This window comes from Pristis pectinata, chromosome 6 (genome assembly GCF_009764475.1).
Source record: "Pristis pectinata isolate sPriPec2 chromosome 6, sPriPec2.1.pri, whole genome shotgun sequence".
Lineage (NCBI taxonomy): Eukaryota > Metazoa > Chordata > Chondrichthyes > Rhinopristiformes > Pristidae > Pristis > Pristis pectinata.
The window spans coordinates 58,710,671-58,730,268 of record NC_067410.1 but is presented as its reverse complement, the minus strand read 5'-3'; the positions used below and the strand labels follow the sequence as shown (position 1 = coordinate 58,730,268).

The following is a 19,598-nucleotide window of genomic DNA, read 5'->3' as shown; positions in this document are numbered from 1 at the left end:
CACCCAAGCACCAATCCAGGTCCCAGATGCGCCCCAAAACACCCTGAGCTGTAGGGAAGGGGAAGGGATTTAGAAGCCTCAGCCAACACTGACTGTAGACGTTAGCTGATGGTGAGAGGGCAGAAGAGGAGAGTGAGGAGGAGGACAGGTCCCGGAGTGCCGAGGAGGTGAGTGAGAGTGTACGACAGAGGAAACCCGTTCCCCAGAGCTCTGACCTGTTTGTATTCACTCCGGTGATCTCCGGAAAGGAACGTTTCCATAGGACTTTCTCATTCTGGTCCACGAAACTGAGGCTGAGCCAGTTGACAGCGACCACCAGCTTGTTCTGGGGGAGGGTGGGCCCTGCAGGAGAACGGAGGGGTGAGTGAATGAGGAGGCCAGCCCACCTGCCCGTGCCCCCTGCTGAAGGCCGAGGACTCCCATCACCATCCTGTTGGCCTGCAGCTCCTCCCCTCCTCCCTGCGTTGAGGGTCCTTCATACTGAGGGCAGGGTCGGTGGGGAGGCACTGCCCCCACGCACAGTGTGGCTGGGATGGTCCAGGTCTGTCCCCACCAGCCCCTCCCCACAGGGGCACCAGAGACTGAGCAGCAGCAGAAACACGGCCACTGTCCTCTCCGGCATCCCGTTCACGCCAGGACTCACACACGTCAGTCATAGAGTCATCCCACACAGGAGCAGGCCCTTTGGCCCACCGTGTCCATACTGACCATCCAGCACCCGGTTACACCATTTTATTCTCCCCACATTCCCATCAACTCCACACCACCCCCCCCACCCCCTGATTCTCCCACTCACCTACACAACTGGGGTAATTTACAGCGGCCAATTGACCTACCAATCTCTGGGATGTGGGAGGAAGCTGGAGCATCAGGGGAAAACTCACGCAGTCACAGGGAGAACGTGCAAGCTCCACATACACAGCACCCGAGGTAAGAATTGAACCTGCGTCCTTGGCACTGTTAGGCAGTGGCCATTGTGCTGTATTGCAGGCATGTACACATGTAGACATGGACATGTGCAGTCCCACGCATACGAGTGTAACACGCACTCACATACACAGGCAAACGTGGAAGTTCACTCCCGCATCCGGTACCTGAAAACTTTGCAGCTTCAAAAAACCTGGAGAACAGGAAGGGCCACCTCATGCGGACGAGGTCAACGAGCTGGGCCTTGAGAGTGAGTGGGTCTGGTGTCTCGGTGCTGAACGAACTCTGTCACAGACGAGAGATCGGTGATGAATGAGATACACATCCACACAGAGACACAGACAGACAGACACACAAACTGACACACACACACACACACACACGCACACACACACACATGCATACAGACAGAGATGCACACAAAGACAAACAGACACACACACAGACTGACACACGTACGTATATGCAGGTAATTAATTGCAGCATTGAACATAAATCACTTACAGGACGGTGCCTCCTGTTGAGAAGTGACCCTGAATTGTGTGTGTGTGTGAGCGCGTGTGTATGTGTGAGAGAGTGAGAGTGAGTGTGAGTGTGAGTGTGAGAGTGAGTGTGTGTGAGAGTAAGTGTGAGAGTGTGTGTGTGTATATGTGTGTTGAGGTTGGGCAAAGGTAGTGGTGTGGCAGAGGGCACAGTGCCAGCAGTGGATGAGGGGTTGCAGAATCAGCGTCAGGCCCAGCAGCCCAGCCAGTGATGGTGGACATCACTGCCAAGCCTCCATAACACACAGTTCCTGTAACACGCAGTCCCAGTAACATGCGGTTCGGTAACACGCAGTCCCCGTACACGCTGTTCCCACAACATGCAGTCCCATAGGGTGCAGCCAGTGGTGCGTTGAAGAGCCACAGGCACCAGTTCCCCACACCACTACACTGCTCCAGGACCACCCATAGAGGAGTTGTAGCTTATGGAGTGGGCAGCATGATCCCACCCACCCCAGCTGTCTGTCAGATGCATGGTCACACACTATTCATCCGTAAGCAGGCACATTCCAAACCAGTCTGACACCTTGTGCTACAGGCAGACTAATAGCAAGGTTCAAACACACCAGCAGGGGTGCACCAGACACAGTGAAGGAGCAGTGAGCTACCACTGGTCACTGGTCGTTGGCGTTGGGGTGTTCAACAGTCACTGGTGTTGGGGTGTTCACTGGTCACTGGTGTTGGGGTGTTCACCGGTCACATGTTGGGGTGTTCACCGGTCACTGGTGTTGGGGTGTTCACCGGTCACGTGTTGGGGTGTTCACTGGTCACTGGTGTTGGGGTGTTAACCAATCACTGGTGTTGGGGTGTTCACCGGTCACGTGTTGAGGTGTTCACCGGTCACTGGTGTTGGGGTGTTCACCAATCACTGGTGTTGGGATGTTCACCAGTCACGTGTTGGGGTGTTCACCAGTCACGTGTTGGGGTGTTCACCAATCACTGGTGTTGGGGTGTTCACCGGTCACGTGCTGGGGTGTTCACCAATCACTGGTGTTGGGGTGTTCACCGGTCACGTGTTAGTGTGTTCACCAGTCACTGGTGTTGGGATGTTCACCAGTTCGATGGTAATCTGTGTCTGGGTGAACATGAAAGGCAGTACCATTATGAAGTTGAACTTGCCCCGCCCCTGCCCATTGGTTGGCAGGTTAATGTGACCCTTGACCCACCCATTCCCACCAACAGGAGTAGTTGTCCTTCCTGAATTTCCCAAACCTCAGTTTGCTCGGCATTTCTGGGAAAGGTTGGAACATTCCACAGGCAGTGAGTGAGGAACCAGCAGCACTGAAGGAGTTTGTGACAGCTGTGTCCTGTTCCAGTTGTTTCATGGTTGTCAAGCAACCAGCTTTCATTTCTCCTGGTTTAACCCTGAGTAAAACCTCTCTGGAGATTAAGGTTCCTCACTCACCTTCACTCCTGCCATGATCTGTTGGCTCCATTCCTCTGGGGGTTTCTTCTTCAGGAGTTTGTCAGAGATACAGGTTCGGACAACCTCCAGCCCCTTCGCGGCCTCAGCGCCCACTCCGAACCTCACGTAGTAATGTGTGGCAGCAATCTCCACCAGCTCTTCCTCCTGGAGGGTTTGTAGTGACACCATTTAACCAGCCCGATCATCTCCTGGTAACCCACAGGGCATGTGAACTCAGCAGAGCCCCCTCCAGATCACGGGACACCACCCCTCACACACTGGCTCTCCCACTCTCCCAGTTGGTCACACTAAGCAGTCTGGTGTAAAAGGAAGGAGTAAGTACTGACCAGCATTCTCCCTGCTTCATCGCAAATGGTGTACACAATCTGGTGTAAAAGGAAGGAGTAAATACTGACCAGCATTCTCCCTGCTCCACCGATATCACAAAGAAGCCTACCTGCTTCAAACAGGCTGACTGCATGTTTCCAATGAAGAGTGGATAAAACAATGAAGTAACTGGTTGTAAACTGTTTGATTAACTGGACACTAAATTGCCCCTAGTGTGTAGGTGGGTGGTAGAAACTGATGGGAATTGAAGGGAAGGTGGGGAGAATAAAATGGGATTAACTTAGGACTGGTGAAGATGAGTGGTTGATAGTCAGCATTAACTCGATGGGCTGAAGGGCCTGCTTCTGTGCTGTATTTCTCGATGACTCTATGACAAGAGTCCAGTAAAAACTTCAGGGGAGCGGGAAAGCAGAAGGAAAGTTACGTTAGAGTCAGAGAGTCATGCAGCACGGTAACAGGCCCTTCAGCCCACGATGTCCATGGTGACCAATGAGAACCCATCCAACGAATCCCATTTACTAGCATCTGCCGTCTCTGCCTTAGTGTTCCAAGTGCAGGACTGGATACTTCTTAAATGTTGTGAGAGTCCCCCTCAGGCAGTGCGTTCCAGAATCGAACCACCCTCTGGGGGAGAAAATTCTTGTTCTTGTAAAATGATTAGGTACACGGTTGATAATGAGATGCTAATTACATTGTATATTATTACCATAAATGCATGACAAACAGACCTCAGTGGATCCCCTACCTTTTCAAACCGATATTCCCCAAACCTAATGCCACGAAGGATCTGCTGGTAAATGAGGTCTGTGCTGACCGGGTCCTCACTGCAGTCATGCCAGGGGGTGAAGATCTCCTTGCGGAATAGCAGGCGCCAGGGCGCATGTCGTTCCTGCCCGCCCTGCCCCTTCACGTACTGCTCACACTGCGAAATGGCGTCCATAATGTGATCGGCACCACTCCCAAGGGAGGAGACCTGGCAGGGGGACGATGCGGGGAGGGGGGTAAAGAGACAGAGTTCAGGTCAGAGGGCAGCCACAGGGAACCAAACTCCAGCTCCATCAACACACAATATGCTGGAGGAACTCAGCGGGTCGAGCAGCATCTGTGGAGGGAAATGGACAGTCGGCATTTTGGGTTGAGATCCTTCACCTGGAGTGAATGGACTGAACTCCATCTATCATCTGCCAGCTCTTGCTCCAACCCTTGCCTCCACCTCTTTATACTGGCTATCTCCCCTCTTCTTCCAGTCCAGATGAAGGGTCTCGACGTGAAACGTCAACTGTCCATTTCCCTCCATAGATGCTGCCTGACCCACTGAGTTCCTCCAGCGTTTTGTGTGTTGCTCCAGATTCCAGCATCTGCTGTTTCTTGTGTCTGCAGCTCTGTCACGTCCCGCTCATTAAAACCACTGGCCAGAAGTCACTGCGCCGGGTCCAACCCAAGCACAAGGATTAGCAGTGAACACCAGACACATCTACAGACAACAGTACAGACTTTTAAAGGCCAGGCAAGATGGAGGAGACAAGACTGGGCAAGGTGGAGGAGGGGTCCTTGGAGTGAATGATTTGGAGCCATAAAGTCATTCAGCATGGAAACAGGCCCTTCGGCCCACCAAGTCCATGCCAACCATCAATCACCCACTTACACCAATCCTACACTACTCGCGTTCTATTCTCCCCACATTCCCATCAACTCCTCCCAGATTTCACCACCCATCTACATACTAATGGCAATTTATAGTTGCCAATTAACCTACCAACCCGTACATTTTTGGGATGTGGGAGGAAACCAGAGCACCCGGGGGAAACCCATGTGGTCACAGGGAGAATGTGCAGACTCCACACAGACAGCACCAGAGGTCGTGATTGAACCTATGTCTCTGGAACTGTGAGGCAGCAGCTCTACTGTGCTGGAATCAGTCCAGATTTCAGTGTGCGGTGAATTTGGGAGAAAAACGGAGCTGAAGAGAAGGAACTTTAGAGGAACAATGGGAAACAGTAACTGTTTGGAAATGCCTCTCCATTTCTATAGCACCTTCCATCACTCAAGGCAATTGCAAACACCCAATGAAAAACTTATAAATATAGCTGCTGATGTAACATTGGAAAATGGGCTGTCAATATGAGCAGAGCAATAGGTCATAAGGAGAGTGAAGTAATTAACCAGATTGTTGGTTTTGCAGGATAAATGCCGGTCCGAACTCTGGGAGGGCTCCTTTGTTCTTCTTCTGCCCTGAGACCTCTTACTCCTACTGGAGAGGTAACCAGACCTTGTACTTAACTCCTCATCTGAAAGTCTGAAAGGTTGCGTGTATTGGTAATTAGTTTATTATTGTGACATGTACTGAGGTACAGTGAAAAACTTTGGTTTGCATGCCATCCAGACAAATCATTCCATATATAAGTACATTGAGGTAATTATTGACTGCAGACAACTGGTCATTGACTTCAGGAAGGGGGGCGGTGCACATACTCCTGTTTACATCAACGGTGCTGAGGTCGGGAGGGTTGAGAGCTTTGAAATTCCTAGGAGTGAACATCACCAATAGCCCGTCCTGGTCCAACCACGTTGACGCCATGACCAAGAAAGTGCACCAGCGACTCTACTTCCTCAGAAGGCTAAAGAAATTTTGACATGTCCCCGATGACCCTCACTAATTTTTACCAATGCACCCTAGAAAGCATCCTACCCAGATGCATCACGGCTTGGTATGGAAACGGCTGTGCCTGGGACTGCAAGAAACTGAAGAGAGTTGTAGACACAGCCCAGCACATCACGGAAACCAGCCTCCCCTCCATGGACTCTTGTCTACACTTCTCGCTACCTTGGTAAAGCAGCAAACATAATCAAAGATCCCACCCACCCCAGACATTCTCTCTTCTCCCCCTCACTTCAGACAGTAGATACAAGATACAAAAGCCTGAAAACAAGTGCCACCAGGCTCGAGGACAGCTTCTATCCCACTGTATTGACTGTTGAATGGCCCCCTAGTACTATAAGATGGACTCTTCACCTCACAATCTACCTCCTTATGGTCTTGCATCTTATTGTCTCCCTGCATTGCACTTTCTCTGTAATTGTTACACATTATTCTGCATTCTGTTATTGTTTACCTTTGTACTACCTCGATGTACTGATGTGATGAACTGATCTGTATGGATAGCATGCAAAACAAGTTTTTCACTGTACCTTGGTACATGTGACAATAATAAACCAATTTACCAATTTAAGTTACCAATTTAGTAAGAAAACAGAATGCAGAATATAGTATCACAGGTACAAAGAAAGTGAACAGATAGACAAATAAAGTGCAAGAGCCATGTCGAGATAGAACAGGAGATCAAGTGTTCATCTTTCAGTGTATGAGAGGTCCGTTTAAGAGTCTGAAAAGTGAGTAGAAGCAGTCCTTGAGTTTGGTGGTACATATTCTCAAGCTTTTGTATCTTCTGCCCAATAGGAGGGGGGAGAAGAGAGAATGACCAGGGTGAGAGGGGTCCCTGATTATGTTGGCTGCTTTACCAAGGCAGTGGGAAGTGTAGACTGAGTCAATGGAGGGGAGGCTGGTTTGCATGATGGACTGGGATGCGTTCACAACTCTCTGCAATTTCTTACGGTCTTGTGCAGAGCAGTTGCCATACCAAGCTGTGATGCATCCAGATAGAATGCTTTCTGGTGGAACTGCCCATCAGTCACTCACCTCTTTTGGGTCCTGCCCAGGAGTGTGAGAGGTCCTGGGAGGGTCATGCATGTGAAGAACATGTCCTTACACAAGCTGGATTGCGAAAGAGCTATTTGCAAAAAAGGAGGACAAGGGCCTATTTAACTATTCCACTTTAAGGCAGGTTTTAACCTAATGCGGAATTATAAAATATCATGGTGATTAATTAAAACAGAAAACGATGGAAATACCCAACAGGTCAGGCAGCATCTGTGGAGGGAGGAACAGTTAACCTTTCAGGTCAGGGATCCTTTGTCTGGTGAAGGGTTTACTGTTTCAGAACAAGACCTATTTTTACAAGATCTGGGCATTGCTGACAAGGACAGGCATTTAATTGCCCTTCTCTAGTTGCCTTGAGAAGGTGGTGGTGAGCTGCCTTCTTGAACTGCTACAGTCCTTGAGATGTGGGTGCATCCATAATGCCGTTAGGGAGGGAGTTTCAGGGTTTTGACCCAGTGACGGTGAAAGAATGGTGATATATTTCCAAGTCAGGATGGTGTGTGGCTTGAAAGGCAACTTCCAGGTGGTGGTGTTCCCATACTTTTGCTGCCTTTGTCCTTCAGCTGGTAGAGGTGGTGGGTTTGGAAGGTGCTGACAAGGGGGTCTTGGTGAGTCACTGCAGGGCATCCTGTAGATGGTACAAACTGCTGCTACTGGGTGTCAGTGGTGGGGTGAGTGAATGGTTGTGGATGGGGTGCCTATCAAGTGGGCTGCTCTGTCCTGTATGGTGTCGAGCTTCCTGAGTGTTGTTGAAGTTGCAAGTGGAATGTTACAAACTGGGTTGTTATTGATGAATGTCCCTTTAAGATAGAGCGTAGTGGTGTGTGTGTGTGTGTGTGTGTGTGTGTGTGTGTGTGTGTGTGTGTGTGTGTGTGTGTGTGTGTGTGTGTGTGTGTGTGTGTGTGTGTGTGTGTGTGTGTGTGTGTGTATTGGCGTGGTTACGACGACAGAAGATAAAGGACGTAATGACGTTTTTGAAGTAGTCAGTCAGTGCCAGTGAGTGAGAGAGGAGAGAGAGAGACAGCAGCCTGCTAGTCTCTATCGGTGGATGAAAAACAGTAACTGTGCCTGTCACTACAATCCACGTACGGATTTTTGGAATAATCTGGTGGAGTCCACTTTGTCATTAACCTGTAGAAGGAAACAGGTATTTGCGTGGACGGCCATGATTTGAGAGCCTTTTGGGGTAAGGCAGAGGCAGTGGAGTAGTCACTGCTGAGTGGACACCGAGGTGTCGTTTGGGTTCCAAAGTGGAACATTTGGATTTCGTAATTACTCTCTATTTTCTCTCTACATTTTGTCTTCAGTCAGTGGTGGTTTTGAAGAAGGCTTTGCTCATGTTTCACCTTATGGCTTGCTGAACTGAACTTTGAGAATTATTCCTGGACTTGGAGTTGGGGAGTTTGCCACACACACACTATGAGTTTAGTCTTTGGGGTTAATGTTTAAGATTTAACATTTTTACTTCTAACATTCTAACGTTTTTACTTTTATTTTTCTTATTATCATAAGTAGTGATCAATAAAGTAGTTTTAAACACTTATACATGACTCGGAGTGTTTCTTTTGTTGCTGGTTCGTAACAGGAGAGCATCCCATCACACTCCTGACTTGCTCCCTTGAGGAGTTAGGAGGTGAGTTACTTGCCCCAGGGTTCCTAGCCTCTGGCTTACTCTTGTAGCCACATTGTGTGTATGGCTACTCCAGTTCAGTTTCTGGTCAGTGATAACTCCTGGGATATTGATAGTGGGGGATTCAGTGATGGTAATGCCATTCAATGACAGGAGATGATAGCTGGACCTCTTGTTGGATATCGTCATTCCCTGGCATGTGTGGCGTGAACGTTACTTGCCACGGCCTGGATGTTAGCCACGTCTTGCTGCATTTGGACACAGTAACAATGAAGGAACGATGATATATTTCCACATCAGGTTGGAGGGAGGTCTGCAGTGGGTGGTGTTCACATGCACCTACTGCCCTTGTCCATCTGTGATGGATGCCATGGGTTTGGATCAGAATAACTTGGGCAAGTTACAGCAGTGCACTCTCACCTCTGACACCATTCTGTTTTGCACCTTCTCCAATAGCTCTCTGCCCTTTCCAAGTGGGTGACTAAGGGCAAGGAACCATCCAAAAAACCTCTGGATGAGGTTGTAGAGTCATAGAATCAGAGAACCCATCAAAAATGGCACTACCGGCCCACTGACTACACAGCAGCCATCATCCACCCACTGACACTAATCCACACGAAGTAACACTGCGACAAAGAGGTCCAGTAAAACATTAGATTGGTGGGTGGGGATCCTCGATTGATGGGACATGGTTTCATGATAATGGGCCGGCCACTTAAAATGAGATACATGGAAATTTCATCGTGCAGAGGGTGGTGAATCTCTGGGATTCTCTTCCCCAATGGAGACTGGATTAATAGAAGTATTTAAAGAGGAGGTAGATAGATTTTTGAAAGATCAAGCGATTGAGGGCTGTGGGGAGCTAGCACAGAAGATGAGGCCTGGGGTAGATCAGCCATAGTTACACTGAATGGTGGGGCAGGCTTGAGCGGCCGACTGGCCTACTCCTGCTCCTGTTTTCTTGTGTTCTTGTAGAAAAACTCAGTCTGGCACAGTAACAGCAGATCCCAAGCTGTGGGTACACCAGGTCCTGACATTAGATGGGTCACTGAAGTCAAACCTTTGTGTCATGGACCCTCTCCTAACTTGATCATTTCCTCCCCCACTCCTCTCCCTCCCTCCCTCCCCAACAACCGGTGGCCTCCCCAACAAGGTCATCCACAACACCTCACACACCCTCCTGCGCACAGCTGGACTCAATGGAACGGGCAGCCCAGTAACTCACCTTCTGATACAGCGCGATGTAGATGGAGAAACCGAAGGAGTCAGTCAGTCCAGTTTTGCCTGCGAGGGCCTTGCACAGCTCATTGGCCGTGGTAGCAGAGTCAATGGAGATGGAGTAGCTTGATCCGCTCATCAATGTCACGGTCACCTTCATCGGCTGCTTTGTCTTGGATGCCTGTAAGAAACGGGAAAAAAACAGAGTCTGCTTCTCAATCGCCTGTCCGCAAAATACACTGGTCTGTAGAGTCCGCCTGTCAACAGTGACCGCCTGTCCATAGAGTCTACCTGTCAACAGTGACCGACCATCCACAATATCCACCTGTCAACAGTGACCACCCATGTGCCATGGCCTGCCTACAGAGTCTGCCTCCAGCAGAATCCTCTCTCCATAGATGCTGCCTGACCCACTCAGTGTTTCCAGCAGTTTTGGGTTTTATTTCGGATTTCCAGCATCTGCGTTTTATTTCTTTCATTTGCTGCAGTCTGACTGGGAAGAGGTAGCTACACGCAGGAAAAACATCCCAACACACGAGAAACACATCCCAACACACAGGAAACACACCAGCACCACATGTAGGAAACAATGCAGAGTGTGTGGGGGTCTGTGTGTGGGGACCCCAGCAGTTCCCAGATAACACAGCACCTTTGCCTCAGGTCCTTCCTGCTGCAAACACAAACCCCAATCACTGTGGGAGTGTTCACCAGTCTGTCCCTCCACCCTTCCCACACCCACCCCCTCACCCCCAGCCCTCTCACACCCACACTGCCCACACCCACCACACCTCCCACCCCTCCCGCACCCATACCCCCACCCCTCCCACACCCACACTTCCCAGCCCTACCCCTCCCACCCCTACGTCCCATACACCCACCCCTCCCACCTCTACACTCCTCACACCCGCCCCTCCCACACGCCCCACACCACACCACACCTCCAACCCCCACACCTCCCACACCCCTCCACACTCCCCACACCCCCCCCACACTCCCCACTCCCTCGCCTCCCACACCCCCCACACCTCCCACACCCCTCCACACTCCCCACACCCCCCCCCACACTCCCCACTCCCTCGCCTCCCACACCCCCCACACCTCCCACACCCACCCCTCCCACACGTCCCACACTCACCCCTCCCACACTCTCCACACAACACCTCCCACCCCCACCACTCCACACTCCCCACACCCACCCCTCCCACAGTTCCCATTCCCTCACCTCCCACACCACCCAAACTCCTGGGAAGGGAGGCCCACTCTCAGGGGTTTCCAAATTCCCGGCTCTCTGGATGTCCCCCCCAGTACAGAATCGCCCGGACCACACAGCGACCCTCCCCGCTCACCAATGCCCCCTCCCAGCCCTGGCGCCCACACCTCCAGCTCCAGGTAACTTGGCGGCTCTGTCCGAGCTCCATTGGCTGACGTCCGCCGCAGCCGCTCCTCGCAGTACGGCGCGTACCCCACCGGTCCGGCCCGAAGGAAGTTACGCAGGTACTGGTGAAAGAAAACACACATGAGAGGTGAAATCAGACACCCACTGCAGAGAGCATTACCAGGGGGGCCAGAGAGGCCCAGAGACTGGACTAATGACCCCGGGAGCTCAGGATGAGGCCCAACACTAACTAGAGGAACAACAACCTCATATTCCACCTGTGAAGTCTACAGCCCAATGCCACGAACATTGTTTTCCAATTTCAGGTAACCCTTACCCCCTGTGATCCCCCCCCCCCTCTGATCCATCTCCATCCTCCCAGTTTTGTTCGCTTTCCCATCACTCCCTTCTTCCAGAGCCCATCATTCACTTTTGTCCCCCTCCCCCTCCTGGTTCCGTCCACCCACTATCCACACTCTTCACTCACCGGATCCCTCAGTTCTGTCTGCCCTTCATCTCTCCTTTACATGGTTCCCAGTAATCAGAGTCCAGCACTGGTAGCCTTCGTGTCCCCACTCCTCACCCTCCCGCAGCTGTCTCCAACCTTCACCCTAACCTCCTCCTTCCTGGCTCCATCTGCCTTTATTTTCCCTTGTCTGCTTCCACCTCTCACCCACCTGCCTCTGTCTCCCAACTTTACCTCTCCCCTTCCCCCACCTGCCCGTCATCCCTCACCTCTCCTCAGTCCACCTATCAGGTTAGTTTATTGTCATATGCACCAGGGTCCAATGAAATCCTTTGTTCACATGAAGCTCACAGAGTAAACAGTGTAAATGGTAATAATAAATACAACAATGAGCACAGTGCAAAGATTGTAGTGCAGGTCTGAGGTAGTGCAAAAAGAAATGCTGAAGTGACAATTACGGAGTAACCCAGAGAGATGGAGAGGAATCCTGACGGTCTGGCACCTAGTTCACTCATTCGTCTGAAATGTGAGCCTGGGCTCTGGAGTGAGGCTGGGGCTGGGATCTGGACTGTGGGCCAGAGTGGGGGGTTGGGATCCGGAACACCAGGGGCCAGGAACGTGGGTGGGTTTGTGACCAGAGCCAGGGTCCAGAGTGCCTGCACATTTCCTTTGAATTCACTGTGTTCAGTGGGAAGTTTATTGTACCACTGTTTAATGTGTAATAACATCCAATAGTCTGGAAAATCTACATCCAGCACCAGCAAAGTCCCAAGGACGCCGGATTATCTGAGTTTCAGCAACGCATTGCAGACCAATTAGCAGCTCATTAGACTGAATGCTATTTGTGTTTCTGCTTTCAAGTTGTGTGGCTAACGGGTAAGATTTCTTGCTGGCAATCTTCCAAGAGATGGTTGAGAGGACGAGCTCAGAAGGACACACAGCTGTGGAAAGCTGCTGCAGGAAAGGAGATTTGGTCATTGTGTTTGGAATTGGCTCAGGTCTGGCCATGGTCTCGGATCTAACATGGGTGGGGTCGACTTGCTGACCTTCAGTTTGCAGTTTGCATTAGGACATTTTACACTGGGGTCCCCGATGCCCCTGGCTAGTCAGGCAAGAACTGGCAAGAAGGAAGCAAGTCAATTGGCATCAAACTCAAGATCCCTGCAGTTTCAGATGTTGACCGGAATCCAAATGGGACAGATGCCCAGCATCTCCCTGCTGCTGCCTTTCTTTACCACTGAGCTCAGCGTGCTGCACTTCTGACCTGACATGATGCCAACATTAACGGTGACTAATTCATGGTCAAGGTCAAGTGAAACCAACAAAGGATTGTTAATGAAGTGGACTGTTACAACAAAGTGTGATGCATGAGGTGGGAAAGTGACTGACATGGAGTTGGCAAATAGAAATTCATCCTCAAAAAGAAGTGAAAGCAGAGTCTTTGGATATTTTTAAGCAGAGGTAGATAGATACTCAACGAGTAAAGGGTGAAAGGTTACCAGGGGTAGGTGGGAATGTGGAGTTGGGATTACAATGTGACCAGCTAGCATCTTATTAAATGGAACCTTATTACACATTATACCATGGTATAATAAACTTTCCAATGGGTTTAAAGGGAGTGGCCTACTCCTGCTCCAGAGTCGTTTGTTTGTAGGTCTAGGCACTGTCCAGCTACTGTTTACAGTAAATGCTTAGACATGCAAAAAGCAGAGGATGAACAGACCAGGACCTGCCCGGGGGCTAAAGGAAGGGTTACTCAGGTAACACTAAACATCGATACTCAATAACACCTCACCAAACCTGGTTGTGGTCTTTGGGGGAAGAGGGTGAGTTAGACAGTCGCAAACCGGCCTGTAGATGTGTACGTAGCACAGGAGGACTAACAGACACAGGTCTGCCTGTAGGTGTGTGGATAGTACAGTGGAACTAACCTTCATAAAGCCTTCTGAGGGTGGAAAACAGCCAACGCAGAGAGACATGAGTATCCAGCCTCTGGCGTAAACATTCTTGTTGTAACAGTCGGATAGCTGCTTACAGATCTGACAATAAATCTCATCCCTGCAATAAAAACAAGGAAAGAGTTAGAAAAGCCTCCTTTCCAAACAAGGATCCCAGCACTTTCTCCCTTCTGCATCCAATGCTGTTTCTGTCGATCAGTAACTCACGGAACCATTTACACGTGTGGAAACTCAGGGATATTGGAGCTGTAATCTAACACTGAGGAACAGAACAATTTGTGGGGTGTTGGAACAGAAAGGTGAACTCTCCTGAATGCTGCAGGGAAATGGGGCAAATGTAAGAGTCTGTTATGGATTTGCAATTCTATCATTGTTCTAAAAGAAAACCTCCCGAATCCTTCAGAACTTCAGATCCCAGGCAGATCAGAGGGACTGTTATCCTAACTCAGCAGCACTGGAACGTGGAGGGTTGTCCATCTAAAACAAAGGAACTTATTATAGCTGAGAGCAAGAGTGTGAACACTTCCTTCATCCTTTCCCAAGAGAAAACACTTACTAATATGTCAACTGATGTACTGAGATAACAGCTTCACCAAGGAGATGGAGATTCCCCAGAGGTTTAAATGGCTTAAAACAATCAAACAGAGAGATGGCTGGGCAGTTGTGAAGGTGTACAAAGGGAGGTGAGGAGCAAGGGTGAACTATTGGAGGGAGTTAGTCAGTGGAGATGCTCCTACTGGTTTGGAAATGATGTTATACCCATGAATCTCACTTCAAAAATGGATTTTAAAAAATTGCAATTTGGAGCAAACATGAAGATTGTGTGGAAGAGAACAAGAGAGGATTTCCTCAGGGTCCTCCTGTTTCCTCCCACATCCCAAAAACGTCCTGCTTGGTGGGTTAATTGGCCACTGTAAATTGCCCCTAGTGTGTGGGTGAGTGGTAGAATCTGGGGGGGGGGGGGAGTTAATGGGAAAGTGGGGAGAATAAAATGGGATTAATGTAGAATTAATGCAAATTGGTGGTTGATGGTCAGTGTGGACTTGGTGGGCCAAAAGGCCTGTTTACAAGCTGTATCTCTCTATTACCAACAGCATCCTCTACAGCAGCCATAATCCTGCCTGCCTCACCTTCATGAGGACATAATGTTCAACATGGCTTATGGAAAGTTGATGATTTGTATGCAAGGTCACAGCAGACACCTCTACTCCTTCCCTCCCTCTCAGCATTCCGAAGAGACCATTCCCTCTGGTTTGCTGTTCCACCTCCACCAACCACAGAACTTTCCTAGGCAACCACAGGAGGTGCAACACCTGCTCTTTCACTTCTTCCCTTCCCTCCATCCTGGGACCCAAACAGTCTGTCCAGGTGAAGCAGCCATTAACTTGCTCGTCATCCAATCTATTCCACTGTACTGTGGCCTCCTCTATATTGGAGAAACCAAATCCTGAGTGGGTGACCACCTTACAGAGCACCTGTGTTCAATCCGCTAGGGATTGCAGGGATAAAGGTCACTGGTGCTAGGGAGTGAGACAGCCCAAAAGCTGAAGGTGGGACAATTAATGTTGGAACAAGCTCAGAGTTTCTATAGTTTTGATGAAAGGTAACATTAATTCTTTCTTTCTGCCCTGCTGCAGCCTAACTCACTGAGAGTTTCTAGCAAGTTTGTTCTCATTTGAAGCCCCGTATTGGAGCTTCCTGGTAGCTGCTCTGACTGAATGAGATGGTTCAACTGCCACTGTTCAAATAGGATGGAGGTGATTCAGAGTGCACAGAGGGACTGAGAAGGAAAGAGTTGGAAAATACACTCTGCTAAAGAAGCTATCAACAGAGCAAATAAAATCACTTTTCTCATTAACGATAACTGCTAGCTGGTCAGACGACAAATCCAACTCCCATCCCAGAGACCAGCGAACAAAAATTTCAGTCCAGCGCAGAATGGGTGCTGTACTGTCAGAGGTGCTGAATATCAGAGGAGTTGTTATTCATGCTCCATGATGTGGACATAAAGGTCGATACACAAACATCAGGAGAGTCTCACCGGAGCCTTGACCCATGGCTATACCTGCATCAACATCACTAAAGCAGGTCAGATCCTTATCATCAGGTCTTAGTGGGAGATTAACTTGCACTAATTTCCTGCTGTGTTTTCTACATTACATTAGCCATGATCGTTCAAAAGAGGTGGTGGGGGGGGGGGGGGGGGGTGGGGGTAAAGAAATCTTCATCGTGCAGTTTAGGGCAGGATGGTGAGAATGTTAGTGAGGAGAAGCTGTTGGGCAGACAGTCACAGGGAGGCTGATGGAAGGAGCCATCCTTCAATAACAGCCGCGGACACAAACTTTCCTTACAAGGTGACATGTGGTTGACTCCTGCAAAGTAACGGCACCCAGACAACATCCTCCTCCATTGCAGGCAGATGGGATTAGTTAGATTGGCGTCATGGTTGGCACACACAGGGTGGGCGGAAGGGCCTGTTCCTGTGCTATGCTGTTCAATGTTAAACACAGTTTGTAAACTACAGGGGACATACTGAACAATGTTAGTCAACAGGATCAGTATAGAAGTAAATGTCGCAGACAATCTGCACTGGGAACTTATCCTTTCACCTTAAGTTGGGGTCCTGACTTACTGCAAGTAAGGACAAACTGATGTACCTGCTAGGATTCGGGTGGCCCTACCCACTGTCAGACCCGGGTCTGAGTTAGCCTTGCCAGCACCTGGTGCATTGCTGACGGTGCAGACTCCTGTGGTATTTTGGGAGGGGTGGGGGCGATGGGGTACCCCTACCGCCTTGCAGTCAGGTTTCCACCACCTCCCAGATTGTTCACCCTCTCTCTGTGGGAGTCCCACTTAGTTAAATCTGCCCTAGACTCTGACAACGAGATTGTTCCTACTCCGGTTCCCATGGCTACCCAGCTGAAAATGGAAAATCAGGAATTAAGCTTCCTTCTTCCTAACCCAGATTCCCACCATGTTAGCTGTTAACATACACCCAGTGATTGCGGCTCACTGGAAAATCTGTCGGCATCTGTGATACTTTCACTTCGCAAACTGCGTTGGAAAAGCGAAGGAATGGAAGGAGAAGATCCTGTGGCAGGAATTATCAGCCACTTACCTGATGCTAGGTCTGGCAATGGCATTACCAATAATGAAGTGAAGCTTTTCCAGGTTTGACATTGGTCTGTCTGAGATGGGATTCTCATCCAACAGCATTTCCTCTCCAGGTGTCTGACTATGTGTACCCTGCAACATAAACCAGAAGAACGTTTCTTACAAGGGAGGTTATCAACTAAGGGTTTCAGCTCTATAAACCTAATGGTGCATAGGAGGGAGGTAGAATCTGGGTTGCATTGATGAGAATGTGGGGAGAATAATGGCATCAGTGTAGGATTGATGTAACTGGGTGGTTGATGGTTGGCACAGACTCGGTGGGCCGAAGGGCCTGTTTCGTGCTGTATGACTCTGTGACTTCATCCTCCCTTCAGTCCATTCTGACAGTGTGGGATATTTCAGTCTAGTATATCATCTACAATCCTCTAGTCCATGGGAGAGCCGAGGGCAGGTACAAACACTACCACACATCATCCTCCAATGGAGTGATGAGATTAGAGATCGGAATAACCAACACCTCAACTGGTGGCTGGTTCCATTACCCCCTCCTCCACCCAGGAACCAAAGCAGAGCCCTGACCAAGCAGTCTTATTGAAACCAGCAATGATGTGTCTCAGTTTCTCTATATCCCTGGTCAGAACATAAAAACCTAAAGAAACAGGAACAGGAGTCGGCTACTCAGCCCCTCAGGCCTGACCTCATGGCTGATCTACCCCAGGCTTCAGCTCCTTCCCACAACCCTCAATTCCCTGATCTTTGGAAAAGAATTATCCACCTCCTTTCTATACGCCACCAATGATCCAGCCTCCACAACCCTCTGGGGCAGAGAAGTCCAGAGATTCACCACCCTCTGTGAGAAAAGTTCCCACGAACCTAAGTTTCAAATGACCGCCCCCTAACCTTGTAACTATGTCCCTTCAGTCGAGACCGTCCCACCAGTGGAAACATCTCAACTTCTAATCTGTCCTGGCAACTCAGGATCTTGTACAGTATGTTTCAATAACGTCATCCCTCATTCTTCTGAACTCCAATTCAGTTCTAATTTCTTTAGCCTCTGTTGCTAGGACAACTCTCTCATCCCAGGAATGATCCTTATGCTGTAAGTAATCTGCTGGAGGAACACGGCGGGTCAAGAACCATCTGTGGGGGGGAGAGGAATTGGCAATGTTTTGGATTGAAACCCTGCATCAGGACTGGGCCTGGAGACAGGAGGTGGCCAGGATCTGCAGTCTCTTCTGTCTCCGTGAGGCCCATGCCGTTGATCCAGACTCCTCCTTTCCTTCCTGGATTCTCTTGGCCCCTGATGACAGGAGCTCCTAAACGACCCACACAATTCCACCATCGCGAGACATAATGCAAACAGCACAGCACAAAGAGGTCTCAGCCAATGCCAACACAAGAGAGCGGGGCTGCGTTTAGAGAAGAAAGGCAGCCCGGACAGGGATTAGTGAAACCACCCCCCCTTCCCTTGAATGAAGGAGGCAGACTCACCTTTAATTCTGACAGCAGGCAGGGGACTCACAGCACAGCTTGTTACTAGATTGTAACATGAGGAAGGCTTATAATCAAAGTAACCCTCCGATATGTTAACATTCAGATCATTAAATGCCCTGTTTGTGATCAGTACAGATTACTTCAATGCCTCAGTGTGATACACGTCGTCAAACCACCGACATACAGAGATATAAGTAATGAATTGGAAAAAATCATTTTTATACAGAGGTCCTTGTCACATTGCTGATCTAAGGCCAAGTGAACAGTGTTTGGGTTTGGTATGGAGGAGGGCCTATGGAACCCACAGTTGAAACAATGTTCCGATATTCCACTGCACGTTACAGCCCTCAGCATTGTGTCTGGCAGGACACGACTTCTTCCCGCACCATTGCGGAAAAGGCAGAGGAGAGAGCTGGGCAGAGGTGGTTCTGTCAGAGAGAAGACCACATCATGGGGAGTGTCTGAAAGACGTTTGTGTGCGAGGGTGGGAAGAAGTGATTGGTGTTGGGGAGGGCAGGGGGTTTTGAGGGAGGATCAAGGCAAGTACTGGTATTAGTTTATTATTGTCACATGTATGAGAAACAGTGAAAAGCTTTTGTCTGTGTGCCATCCAGATAGATCATGCCATACACAAGACATCAAGGTAGAAAAAGGAAAACAGAATGCAGAATATAGTGTTGCAGTTACAGAGAAAGTGGAGTGCAGGTAGACAAATAAAGTGGAAGGGCCGCAACGAGGTAGATTGGGAGATCAAGTTCATCTTTAGTGTATGAGACGTCCATTCAAGAGTCTGATAACAGCGGGATAGAAGCTGTCCTTGAGCCTGGTGGTGAGCGTTCTTCAGGTTTTATATCTTCAGCCCAACAGGAGAGGGGAGAAGAGAGAATGACTGGGGTGGGAGAGGCTTTGATTATGTTGGCTGTTTTCCTGAGGTACCAGGAAGTGTAGACAGAGTCACTGGAGGGGAGGCTGGTTTGTGTAATGGACTGGGCTGCTTTCGCATCTCTCTGCAGCAGAGCAGTTGCCATACCAAGCTGTGATGTACCCAGATAGGATCCTTTCTGTGGTCCATCTGTAACCCATGATGCTAACCAAGCTGGTTAGGCAGGTGTTCAAGATTCAGGGAACCTGAGGTGTCCAGCAGATTGTAGGGTGGGGGGATCAGGTGGCAAGGGTGATCACCATTAATCAAAAGCTTCCATCCCACTGAGAGCTTGGCTCCTCGTCCTGAACCTTTGGCCCTTTGGTTAGGATCTACTGAAGGGTTTCTCAGTAGGACAGTGTTTGCCAGCTCAGCAGTGTACACTATTTCACACCATTGTGTGGCCTCTGTGCACAGTGCATACATCTGTGCCAGCAGCAACCTGGGTCCACACTCCTCCAGTTCACTGGTAACCTTCTTG

The 19,598-nt window shown here is 49.6% G+C and overlaps 1 protein-coding gene across 1 annotated transcript in view; it reads right to left on the bottom strand.

Moving 5' to 3' along the window:
- Positions 1-19,598, bottom strand: part of LOC127571830 (unconventional myosin-VIIa-like) — a 109,869-nt gene that overhangs the window by 32,795 nt on the left and 57,476 nt on the right. Inside the window, exons 24-31 of the mRNA XM_052018577.1 lie at positions 16,706-16,833; positions 13,561-13,687; positions 11,166-11,285; positions 9,796-9,969; positions 3,968-4,195; positions 2,875-3,039; positions 1,095-1,212; positions 216-342 (exon numbers count right to left, since the gene is read on the bottom strand). Of these exons, the coding sequence (XP_051874537.1) occupies positions 216-342; positions 1,095-1,212; positions 2,875-3,039; positions 3,968-4,195; positions 9,796-9,969; positions 11,166-11,285; positions 13,561-13,687; positions 16,706-16,833 (1,187 nt within the window). The remainder of the gene's footprint in view (positions 1-215; positions 343-1,094; positions 1,213-2,874; positions 3,040-3,967; positions 4,196-9,795; positions 9,970-11,165; positions 11,286-13,560; positions 13,688-16,705; positions 16,834-19,598) is intronic.